This window comes from Choristoneura fumiferana, chromosome 25, assembly GCF_025370935.1.
Source record: "Choristoneura fumiferana chromosome 25, NRCan_CFum_1, whole genome shotgun sequence".
In the NCBI taxonomy this organism is placed as follows: domain Eukaryota; kingdom Metazoa; phylum Arthropoda; class Insecta; order Lepidoptera; family Tortricidae; genus Choristoneura; species Choristoneura fumiferana.
The window spans coordinates 13557393-13570594 of record NC_133496.1 but is presented as its reverse complement, the minus strand read 5'-3'; the positions used below and the strand labels follow the sequence as shown (position 1 = coordinate 13570594).

The following is a 13202-nucleotide window of genomic DNA, read 5'->3' as shown; positions in this document are numbered from 1 at the left end:
GCCGAGCATACGAAAGCATTTCTGCACAAGCTGAGATGGAGACGCTTCCCTCGGTCTTTGCAACCGCTTAGACAAGATAAGAATTTTATTTGATTCGTCTCTACCTATACACGTCCCAGTGCAGGGCACAGACCTCCTCTCAGAATAATAGTGCTTGGGCCATAGTTCCTACGTGGTCCCAGTGCGAGTAGAAACTTCATATTCACCATTGAATTGCATCGCAGGTTTCCTCACGATGTTTTCCTTCACCGCAAAGCTCGTTTATTTGGATGATAGCCCAATAAAAAAACACATTAAATTAAATATTTTACTTGCAAGCAACTCGAAATTCGATGACAATGTAACTTCGACTTCGATGTATGTACAGTATTTTTTTTTAATAATATCTTCATTCATCTTTCTATGTTATATTGGCATGTTTTTCAGTTCAACGAGGCTATTAAAATATTTCTGTATATTGCATTGATATGAAACACTTACTGGAATTTGGACTATAGAAATGCAATTAAGGCAGGTGTTGGATTTAAATGGGAATTATAAAAGTCTGTGAAACAGTTATTCCGAAATACCCCTTTCGGTTTTGCTTAGACATTTACTGAAATATCGAAGATATCCAAATAAACCAAAAAGTACTTTCTTCTTTAGGCACGACACGTGCGTCTGTGATACATTATAGTCTGTGTTAATTTGGAAATATTTGACACTCTTTCTTCTTAATCTATTTTTTTTTTTATTCGACTGGATGGCAAACGAGCAAGTGGGTCTCCTGATAGTAAGAGATCACCACCGCCCATAGACATCTGCAACACCAGGTGTTGCAGATGCGTTGCCAACCTAGAGGCCTAAGATGGGATACCTCAAGTGCCAGTAATTTCACCGGCTGTCTTACTCTCCACGCCGAAATAAAACATTGCAAGCACTACTGCTTCACGGCAGGATTAGCGAGCAAGATGGTGGTAGCAATCCGGGCAGACCTTGCACAAGGTCCTACTACCTGCAAAATGCTGCTAACAACAAACACTGCTAAACACTGCTATGTGTATAATTATTGCTTCCTAGCGACAAATAATACGTTTGTATGTATACGCTCGGCTGGCAATAAAACACCGACAAACAAATTCGCCCACGACTATCCATCTCAATCTAAAACGTACCTGCGTATTTTCATATATTTTTCCTCGTTCCAGAAAATGCCGTGAAAATGAAGCTGCGAAGAATTCTCAACGCGTTACTTCCAAACGACAATATTAAAGAGCAAGATGAAAGTGACATAAGTAAAAGTAAACATGTATGTTGAAAAGTTGTATGAGAACATAACAACCGAGACAGTGAAAAAGAAAAGGAGGAACTTGATGATGGTAAAAGAATTGCAGAGACGTTTGAGTGCAAAGTAATGATGCAAAACGACAGTTCCGAGGCTCCAGTCTTGGAAGTGAATTTAGGAGCTAAAATAAAACGAGGGAGATAAAAGGTAAGAAAAACTGCAAATAAGTGTATTTTCACACGTTTACGTTATCGCCGTAAGATAATCGTAAAGCAACTTTGAAACTGTTACGATTACAATATAAGGAAGTAAAAATAGGGAAAATAATCTGTGTTTAAGGTATAAGCAAGTTTTGGTATTATACGTAGTTGTACGTAAAGGTGTCTCAAACCACATACATAACAGATGGATGAAGTGAATGTAACTTGGTGTAAAGTTCTCTCTTTTTTAGTGAATCAGTAAAAAATATTGTTGAAATCTTTATTAACTAGCTATGACTTAAGATTTCGCGACTCGTTTACCGCGGTCCCCGGGAACTATAAAATATTTTGGGAACATAATTATCTTATGTCCTTCACAGGATCTCAAACTATTAATACTGAATTTTAACTAAGCGGTTTAAGTGCGAAGAGGTATCACAAAGGCAGACGGACAGACAGGCAGAGCTACTCTTGCATTGTATGAATACAAATTAATATTATTATTATAGGACCCGTTTTACCAACAAAGTTTGACGCTTTTAACAAAGAAAGTAAATAGCTTGTTAATGGCACTTAAAAATACTATCTACAGAGCAACATATTAAATACTGGATATTTACGAAAAGATTACCAAACTTACACCTTAATCCAATAGGATCTTTAATGTATCCATTTTTAACAATTACTGATACTCTCACAATCAATATGAATTTCAGACGATCCCTGATGGATTCAAACGACACAAACTTCCACAATGCTAGCGTCAATGCGGCCAGTGGTGGCGAAGAATGGACACACGGCGTCTTCTTCAAGATCCGTGTCGCCGTGCTTCTACTCATCGTCATTATGGCGGTACTTGGCAACATGCTCGTCATCGTCTCTGTCATGAGACACAGGTACTTGTTTTTATCTACTTCATCTATTCTGTTTAATTTTCCTTCTTCTAGATATCGCATAGTATATGAAGTAATAAATATTGTACTTTTTGTGACCCAATATTATTACTTTTTTGTTACCTCATCGATTAAGTTTTCATTAAATTAAAAACCGTTATTGATTGCAGGATCAATGATTTTATTGCAATAGATATTTCAACCAACACTAGAGTGAAACTTTGCTACTTTATTGATTTGTGATTGAATAAAGAACTATTATATACTAATCCACTTTTTAATTTTCCTTGCACTCAAAACTAAAAATATTTGCAGGAAACTCCGCGTCATAACAAACTACTTCGTGGTGTCGCTCGCCTTTGCGGACATCTTAGTCGCCATGGTGGTAATGCCATTCAACTTTAGCGTCCAATTTTACGACGGCCAATGGCGTTTTGGCACCATCATCTGTGATCTATGGAACTCCTCGGATGTCTACTTCACATCTACTTCCATATTGCACCTCTGTTGCATATCAGTCGACAGATACTATGCTATTGTGAAACCGCTGAAGTATCCTATCAAGATGACTAAGAAGGTAAAATTTGTTTACCACTGCTTCTTAATCAGTTTCATCATTTCATTGGTGATCATTATTATTAATATTGTTATTTTATACGATCAAAAAAGAGAGAAACTGGCCATTTTGTTGCGTAGTATTATTATTTTGCTTTTTCGCCGCTAGCTTTATTATGTATATTTTTATGCCATCTAGTTTTTCAAACTAAGTATTTATTATAGCGAAAATTTAAGCCACGTGCATTTGGCGAAAGCACAAGTTACACTCTTGACCCAATTCGGGCAAAATTTAGTGTTCTAATTCCTAGCTCTATTAACTAGACAGCTATAATGATTTATACTCAGGTTTCGCCGTTCACGCTCCACAAATTCGGTGCAGTTTGATAAACTATACCTCGTTCGGAAAATTATTGGTATTATGTTTAGTTTCATCGTTTTAAAAATTTCCTTCGGGTTTTAAGACTCAAATATTAATCCGCATAATAGAATACTCTAAACCGTAAATAGCTATGAGCTATCGAAAAATTGGCAAATTCGCAGAAGTAATGTACGTGATTTTAATTATTATTTTGATGTTAATAAAAAGCGTAATGAACCTTTTACTCATTCATTTACGATCGAGTTTTAATTAAACAGTTTTGTGATTTATTTACTTGTTGGCGCTTTTTATACTTCATTTTATGAAATTGAAATGCTTGGTTGGGAATATTCAATAAGAAAACTGGATGAGACCGTAGTTGAAGTAGTGCATGATTTTTTTTATTTGTGACATTACCATGCTGTGCATGCTGCGAGTGAGATGACATCAAACACTGGCCGAACCTGCTGCAATGTAAAGAGAAAAGAAAATCATAGTAGTTAAACACTTTCTGCTTTCAGATGGCTTACGTCATGTTGGCAGCAACATGGATGAGTCCAGTGACAATATCATACGCGCCAATCTTCATGGGTTGGTACACGACAAAAGAACACATGGAATCGAGACTCTTGAAAGAGAACTTGATGAAATGCGAATGGGTAGTCAACAAACCTTATGCAGTGATATCTAGTTCAATCTCTTTCTGGATACCTTGCACAATTATGATCTTCACCTACCTCGCGATATTCAAAGAAGCGAATAGACAAGAGAAGATGTTGCATGCGAGGGCAGGTAACGCAATGCTAATGCATAGACATTCTAGGGAGGTTAATGATAAGAATGGTGCGCTGCACATAAACGCGAACACACCAACGAAAGATAGAAACATATTGAAGATGAAGCGGGAGCATAAAGCGGCAAGGACTTTAGGCATTATCATGGGCGCTTTCATACTCTGCTGGTTGCCTTTCTTCTTATTCTACGTGTCTACGTCCCTGTGCCAAACGTGCCAGTATCCAGAAGTGCTGACTGTTATTATGTTCTGGACTGGTTACTTCAATTCAGCGTTAAATCCTATCATTTATGCGTACTTCAATAGAGACTTTCGAAATGCGTTTAAGAACACTTTAGCTTGTGCATTCTGTAGTTTCTGCAAGCGGAATGCTTCTGATCTTGATGCTATGGAGAGGTTAGAAAGACGGGGTTCGGCTCAGTTGAGAGTGCCAGCGGCTTCCCGGAGAGCATCAGACTTGGCGTCACTTTGAATACTAAGGATTAGTAAAGAGGCTAAAGTTTAAGCCTGTGAAATCAACGAAACAACGGCGGCGATGTACTTAATTATTGTGACTGAGTGACAGTTCAGTGGAAACGTTTATAGATTAAAATATTAGAACTGCGCCGCGAAATTAGTTATAATTGTAGGTAGAAGATTTATTAAAAAAAATTGCACAAGTTTGTAAAACGTATTGTTTTTGTTGCTTAATTTACCATTTTTTTTTGTCGAATTGTGACTGTTTTTGATTGTCGAATATTTTTGTGTAATTTTGATTCAATTGATGACGTGATATTTTTTGCAAAGATTTTATTATAGTAAAAGACCTGTGTTGGATTTTTAAGTAGCAGTAGTAAAGGCCTAAAATGTCACTAGTTCTATTTTCTTTCAAGCCAAAGTAAACTTGTAAATATGTACAAAATTGAGTTAGGTAATAGATATTTTTTTTTATTTTTATTAATAGGTAGGCAAGTTAGACTTTTATAGAAGTAATAAAGTTTGATATGACTTCAATGCGTAGGTATAACTGTATAAAAAGTCATATTAGCGTATTATAACTAGCAATTATAGAAGTTAAAAAAAATGTATTTTAACTTATAACATTCTTTTTTGACGACATTAAAGAGACACTTAATATTGTGAACATTGACGACAGTAAAAGAATAAATAGTTACTCTACATATAAATATATCGCCTAGATTAAACTCCCATGTGTTTTTGTAAAAACAGTAGGCTATCTCTTTCTTACCAGTAAGACCAGACAACTACTAGGATCAATCGAGGGAATCAGCTATCTCAGTCATATTTACGGTATTGTACGAAAATTGGCTTGTACGATCCGTATTACTAAAAAAACCGGCCAAGAGCATGTCGGACACGCCCAAAATAGGGTTCCGTAGCCATTACAAAAAAATTAAGTAATATTTTTTTAAGGATTTCGTATTTTATACGGAATCTTCCAAGTTTAGGTATATTTCGTACCTTAGGCTGCTATTTACTCATAAACTACTAATAATTATCAAGCAAACTTAGCCGTTATAGTTTTCCTTGAAAGTTTGATACATTTACTACCATCCTCAATTTTTTCAAATTTTTCCACCCACTGGTTTAGATTTTAGAGGGGGGGGAAGCTTGATTTTATTGAAAATATGCACTTTAAAGTTGAATATTTCGCAAACAAATCACTGAATCGAAAAATCTTCTTAGCAAACCCCTTAAGAAAGAACCCCTAAAGACCAATCCAACGATACCCCACACTAAAAGTTTGGATGAGAAAAAAAAATCACCCCCACTTTACGTCTATGGGAGGTACCCTACAATTTTTTTTTATTGTACCATTTTGTCGACATAGTTTACATATATATCCGTGCAAAATTACAGCTGTCTAGCATTGATAGTCCCTGAGCAAAGCCGCGGACGGACAGACAGACATGGTGAAACTATAAGGGTTCCGTTTTTGCCATTTTGGCTCCGGAACTCTAAAAAGGAGTTAATAACAATGTCATAATAATAATGTCTTTAACAATTAATTCCAGTGTTTTTTTTTTGTTACCATGTTAATAAAAGGTTAGCTCACAGCTCACTATAATAAGATTTGTGGACAACGTAAGTTTACAAACCATTATATCGATATTTATAGTTATTTATTATAATTAAACGCCGCTTATTTTTTTTACGTATTTTGATTAATTTGACCCAGATAACTCACGTCTTAAATCGAGTTTAGCTCGACATGTTTCGGGCTAATCCGTAGCCCTTCGTCTTCGGGTTTTAATTAATTTCACATTAATGTAGAGCAAAATATTACTAAATTAGATATTTTATAAAAAAAAAATCGTTTGCATTGACGTTGTTGCAACACTTTGACAACATTTTTTTTGTCTCGTTTGAATAATGGTAGCCGCTTTTAAATTAAATATTATGATAATTTTTTAAGTTTTAATTACTAAACTTTTCTCGATTACTATTCAATTAAAAAAAAACATTAAATGATGTCAATCAATTTCAACATTTTATGTAAAGTTTTGTGTTCTAGATTATCAGTAGTACATTTTAGAGTGGGGTACTACATCTAACCCAATATTGTGTCATGTACAGTTGAACCATTTGATTCCTGACCCACTGTAAAACGTTGTCACATTGTAACAATAAATTCCCTTGTCAAGCATTGCGATGCGACGTCATTATGACTTTTTCGACGAAAGGGTTTCATCATTTCATAGTACTGTTTTAGTTAATGGCAATTTTATTGAATACTGGAGTTAATTGTCGCTTTTCTAAAAAACATAAACATACAACATAAAACATATTTGTACTTATACATAATTTAATTGGTTAAGTTCTAGCAATTCATTTCACCAAAATATGTTATGACAATGTAAATATTATTATTAGACACATACTTTTTTAAGGTGGTAGATTAAGAAACATACTGTAGAAATTAGAAATATTATCATTACAGTCGTTAGTTTTAAAAGTTATTTTATTTTAACTTTAATAGGAAGATACGGTAAAGATATGGGGACAAATAACGCTTCAATAGAAAAAAAAAAACGATTTTTAAAATAATTATTGATGTGCTACAAGTAACTTTTAACAAATCCGTTAGGTTTGGTGTGTCAGTGTTGTGTCAAATAAATATGTTTTAAACTTAGTAGGTTTTAATATATTAAAATGACTAACTAACTAATAGCAAATTGAATGTTCTTTCCTTCATAAGCACTTGAACTAAAGCAACGTTTTTATTTACGATATAATATTACATACACACTATAGTGTTCTGTTTCATTGTAAACTATATATTTTTGCATTAAAACCCCATTCACAGCCGAATAAAATAGAAAACATATTAAAAAAATTAACATCTTAATCAAGTCAAGTTTTCAATAAGTATAGACTAAAATTGACCAAATTACGAAGAAACAAAAAATTTGCTCGTGCTTATTGTTCTTTTTTATGTGTATCTATGATATTTTAACTTGTTACTTTGTAAATACAATTAAAAATATGTTTTATTATTTATGGTCAAATGAAAAGAACCTATTTATTGGTTGACTGGATTTTTTTTCTTAAATTGTATTATGCATTTGATTGCCCTCTATGAACAATCGCTAATGTAAATTCAATGTGTCTTCCTTTTGGATAAGTAATTAAGGCTCAAAACTTATAATATTAGGTGATATTATAGGATTTTGAAAATTGAAATAAAATAATAACGAATTTTTTGTAAAAAAAGGATAATAGCCAAAATTTTAGAAACATTTGTAGTGCTACGCCCAAATTCTCTGTGTAATTTAGTAAGTGATTTGGTATATTCATAGTAACAATATTTCCGAAAATATTATAACGTAGAAAATAAATATTATTACCTTTGTAACTTTATAAGTAATTGAGAATATTTTCAAAGATCATTAATTAATTCTCGCTAATTAAAATTGTATTTAACAAAATTGCATACGGGCAGTAAATGTAAAAAAGTAATAATAAATGGTTGTGACTTCTTTAGATGTACTATGTTGTAACAAACAATCATATCTCTGAAAAATTGTATTTTTGTTAAGTATATTTTCTAAAAAAACTGTCTAACAAAATGTAACATTTCATTCTAATTTGCTTTAAAAATGTTTTTATTAAGATAAAGTTTATGTTGACTTTTAAAAGGAAATTAAAATGAAACCAGAGATTACTTCATTGATATTTTTTATTTTATTTAATATCCGTCCAATATTCATTTAATAAAATATAACAATCATCTTCATCTTCTTACATAGCTCAGTGTACTCAAATAATATATAATATGTGTTAGCTTGAAGTATTTTGTAGTCAATGCATAATTGTGAAATTAATGAATGTACATAACTGTGGAATCTCGTAACTATAAAAACTTATAATTTTAGTTAGAAACATTGCTTTCTAACATCATAGCTAAAACCCTATAGTATGATTAATCATCATAGATTTTAAAAAAAAACAGCAATATTATGTAACTTTAAAAACAATAATAGCGCGTACGAGTACCAAGATGTTGGGATTTTGACTACATATTAAGTTATCTAATTTTGTAGTGAACATGGGCAGGCCATAGCATAACACCATGGCCGTTGAGGCCGAAAAGTTTTCGAATGGCGACCGGATGGACAACCGCAACGCAGCGTAAGACGTCCACGAATGAGGTAGAAAGATGACCTGGTCAAAGCCGCAGGCTCACGGTAAATGCAGGCCACTTCCAACCAAAGCAACTGGAGGTCTATGGGGGTGGCCTATGATCTACGGGAGATGAATTTTGTACTTGTTTTGCCCTCAATCTAACCAACACACAATTAACTTTAATTTAATGGTGACTTGGTCCGTACTCAGATACGCCAATTAGCATAATAATGAACTTATGAATGTGACATGCCTTAATGAGACCGTTGACTCGTGCGCAAGTTTTTTTGTCCTAGACCACGGTTGCTAGGCAACATAATCTAGGGCATGTTGATCGATTTCCCATTGAATGGATTTTTTTAAATAAAGGTAAATATGAATAATGTTTTGCCATCGTTTTTTGCCGGGATAGCTTTTATTTATCTTGTTTTCTCAACTTGCTTACTGGAGTTTACTGAAGCTTATTGAGAAATCGAGATAAATATATTATGAACTTCCGATAAAATAATACGGAAAAATATTTTCACTGGATCTGTGTAAGCGATGTCATCTTAACTCTCTTAGACCGAGGCTACACTACGGTTAAACCGCCGCGGATTTTTTAACCGCGCGGCTTTTTGAATCAAGTAAACTAATACAAGCGACCGCACTGGCGGTTTTAAGTTTACTAGTATAAAAAAGTCACGCGGTTAAAAACCGCGGCAGTTTAGCCGTAGTGAGGCCTCGGCCTTAGTTCTAAGTAATAGTTTATAAGTAAGTAGTCAACATCCCAATGGTAATGTAAATGTAAATTTCAGAATTTTTCTTACATTGTTTTCAAACTGAGTGTTATCATGAACTCATGATGAATGACCGTGGTGTTATGCTTATTAAAAAATCCGTTTAACAATAAATCAATTTTATTTTAAGTAGTTCTGTTACATCCTATTTTGGACTGTGATAGATAAGAATGTTATTTTGTAAATAGTTTATCAATTTTGTTATTACTTAGAAGCAATTTACGTAGGTAACAAAGTATTAGTGATTTTATTTTGTAAGTCATCAACTTACAAATGAATATTTAAATATTTTAGATATTTATTCATTGTTAGTAATATTAGTTGCGGATGCCAAATAATTTGCAAAATTGAATTGTCATCAGTACTAAGGAATGTAATTAATTTTAAATTATTAAAAAATGATGCATGGAGTGACTAGATATTAGGTATTTAACCTAATATTGTGCGTGTATTCAAATGCTTTTTGCAAAAATAAACGAAATTTGTTTCGTACATAATATACTATTTGTTGTTTTATTTACCACCCGGATTAACATACATCATATTCAGAGACACGTTTTATTTTCACACACTAAGCACGTATTAATTAATCTAGTTGATTTGAGAATTTGAAAAAATTAAATCAGTTTCTTTTGCTTACAAAAAATTACAATCAGAAAATACAAGCTCACTTATATGAGTGTTTATTACAGCTGTGTAACTAGAATCCAGTTGTTACATATTGCTAAGTAACTTACAATTTTTCTAAGTAGTTCTCAAAACATTTGTGTACAGCATTGTTCGCCAAGAAAACTTGCATGTTTTTTTTATGTAAATAACAACAACAATTTTTGTTTATTTTTTTATCTTAGTCAAATGACTCGAACCCTAAGGACGTGAAATTCTGCTTACAGATGGCATTCATCATGTTGGCAGCGACATGGTTGAGCCCTGTGACCATTTCGTACGCGCCTATCTTCATGGGATGGTACACTACAGCAGACCACGCAAATTACAGACTGACAAACGCTAGCCAATTGACATGCGAATGGGTGGTCAACAAACCATACGCTGTGATATCCAGCTCAATATCTTTCTGGATACCTTGTACTATCATGATATTCACATACTTCGCTATATTTAGAGAGGCCAACAGGCAAGAGAAAGCTATAGCAGGACACACAAGACTAATGCAAAGGCATTCAAGGGATATAAAAGACAAGAACATTCTAAAAATGAAGAGAGAACACAAGGCTGCGAGGACTCTAGGGATCATTATGGGAGCGTTCATCATTTGCTGGCTACCGTTTTTCCTCTTCTATGTAGTTACAGCATTATGTCTGACGTGCAAATTCCCAGAAGTGCTTACACCTATCATGTTCTGGACTGGTTACTTCAATTCAGTACTTAATCCACTTATATATGCGTATTTTAATAAAGATTTTAGAAATGCTTTCAAGAATACTTTGGCGTGTGCGTTTTGCAGTTTTTGTAAGAAATATCGGCAACGTTTGGACATGGCGGAACGCTTGGACAGGCAGGGTTCGGGACAACTTTCTAGAGTACCTGGATCCACGAGAAGAAGGGACTCTGAATTGACATCTATATGACGATATTAATTGTATATCGCTGAAATTAAATTTTTAATTCAGTACTGCAAGGTGTTTTGAAGTGCATAACAATGCTTTTCAAACCCTGAAAGATAGATAATTGAAAATGAAATACTTAGATAATAACAACAAGATGACTGGATTGACAAAATCTTATTATTATATTAAATATTTCGTTATTCAAGTCATCAAGAATATTTTTTTTTGTCAATTCAGTAGGTACGTGATTTAAACAAGCATTTGAAAACGTCATTAGTTCGTAATTAAGAACTTCGGTGATTTGAGTTTTCCGTGCACCTAATGGTGAAACTTTTTTTGGGAAATATGCTTTTGAATGTAAAAATAATATTGTAAGTTAATAATAGCCGATATTATAGAATTATAAGTGAGTTTGTTAATTATAGAAAACGGGGACAAATAACGCTTCTGTAGTGAAATATGATGCTTTTGTATGAAATGGACGTTTAATTTACTGTCATTGTTGGTCGCACCTTCACTCCCTTACATTCGTCATAATAATTATAGCAATTGCATGTTCGTAAATTTGCAAACTAATACTACAATTATTTATAATTACTCTATGTAGAAAGTTTTGTTTTAATCTTTTCTTCTTTTAGATGACAACCTAGTTTGTTTTTATTTATCAATCTTGAATATCGTTAACATAAAAACTGAACGTTAAGGTAATGACTCTGATTATAAATTTTATAAAGCATTTGCAATTTTTATTCGAATTATAAGTTCCTAAATTATAAACACTTTTTTTTTTCATTAAGTTCAAAAAAATAATTGACTAAAAGACTAACCTTTCGTTAAGTACAATGTATTTTAAATACGTCGATTAATTTTTAGAACATCGATATAACCTTATTTGTTACAAAGAAGTCACAATATGTCGTCAAGTAAGGAAAGTCACTACTTAATTAATTAATTTATTTTTATATAATTTTTTAATTGCTTTGGGATAATTTTGGACATTAAGAAAATTAGAATACATATTCGTTATTTCGACACAGTTCTACGCATTATGCCCGTAATAATTATGATCTCGGGTAGCTGGTTTTATTTTCTAATTTTACTTTGTATTTTGTTAATTTTGACTACAGAAAATGATAATTATGTAATACAAAATTGTCTAGATGATATCAGTAGTTAAACAGATAAATTTCTACGCATAATTTTGTCATAATTAGCAAAAGCATTTACTTAAAAAATGATTATTCTAATTCTTTGCTACTACATTACAACATTTTCGTCTACGCGTTGTAGAAACAATTATTATGTTCGTAATATTTGAAATAATCCTAAAGTACCTACGGTAGTTCAAACATACCTACATAAGATGTAATGAAGTGTTTCAGTTTATTTTAAACTTGAAACGTGGGTTTGACGCATGTTTTAAAACGCGTGCAGTTTATAGATTTAAATATATTTGTGATTGTTCCTAAATAAATTTAAGTTGTTTACTTATATCAAATTAATGTAAGTAACATTAAAATTAATCATGGTAATTTGTTTGTAATAATTAAAATTAGTCATAATAAATACTTGGCTAAGATTTTAACGCATTATTGAGGGTAAAATTTTCTCGTTTATTAAATAAATATTCTGCTCGAATTAGATATTAATACCAGCTTTGGATTGTTAAATAAAAACATTAGTTTATAATTTTAATTCGCTTAATTTAAAGCTCTTACATTTTTAACAACATTCTGATATTATAATTTATTTTGTGATAATATTAGAAAAACTAAGCTGCTAAAATAAAATATTTAAATACCCATTTATCTATTTTATTGTCGCGCCTATACCATCACTCAGATATTTAAATTAAAGATAACTAATCGTAAGTATTTTTTAAGCTATAGCATAGTAGACAAATGAGCATGCGAATCGCCTAGTGGAAACCAAAAATCTAAAATCACCTAATCCAGTCGAATAAAAAAAAAACTTTGCCGTCCATGGATAATACTAGTGACTGTAGTGAGTACATGACTTTAAGGGGCTGTTTCACTATCCATTGATTAGCGTTATCTGACGATTAAATGTGATGCCATCTTCGTCTATTCGAACAAAACAAATAGAGACGGCATCACATCTAACCGTCAGAACACTAATCAATGGTTGGTGAAACAGCCCCTA

The 13202-nt window shown here is 32.6% G+C and overlaps 1 protein-coding gene across 2 annotated transcripts in view; it reads left to right on the top strand.

Annotated features, from left to right (window-relative positions):
• The window catches only part of LOC141442402 (octopamine receptor beta-2R-like), a 293615-nt gene extending 280805 nt beyond the window's left edge, over positions 1–12810 (top strand). The window contains exons 3-6 of one of the 2 annotated variants that reach the window (XM_074107378.1): positions 1188–1471; positions 2181–2360; positions 2673–2934; positions 10365–12810. In XM_074107378.1, coding sequence (XP_073963479.1) covers positions 2191–2360; positions 2673–2934; positions 10365–11060 — 1128 coding nt within the window. In that variant the 5' untranslated portion in view covers positions 1188–1471; positions 2181–2190 and the 3' untranslated portion in view covers positions 11061–12810. Of the gene's footprint in view, positions 1–1187; positions 1472–2180; positions 2361–2672; positions 2935–3794; positions 9973–10364 lie in introns of those variants that run through there. The other variant, XM_074107377.1, reaches the window with a different exon arrangement.
• Positions 12811–13202: the final 392 nt, after the last annotated feature.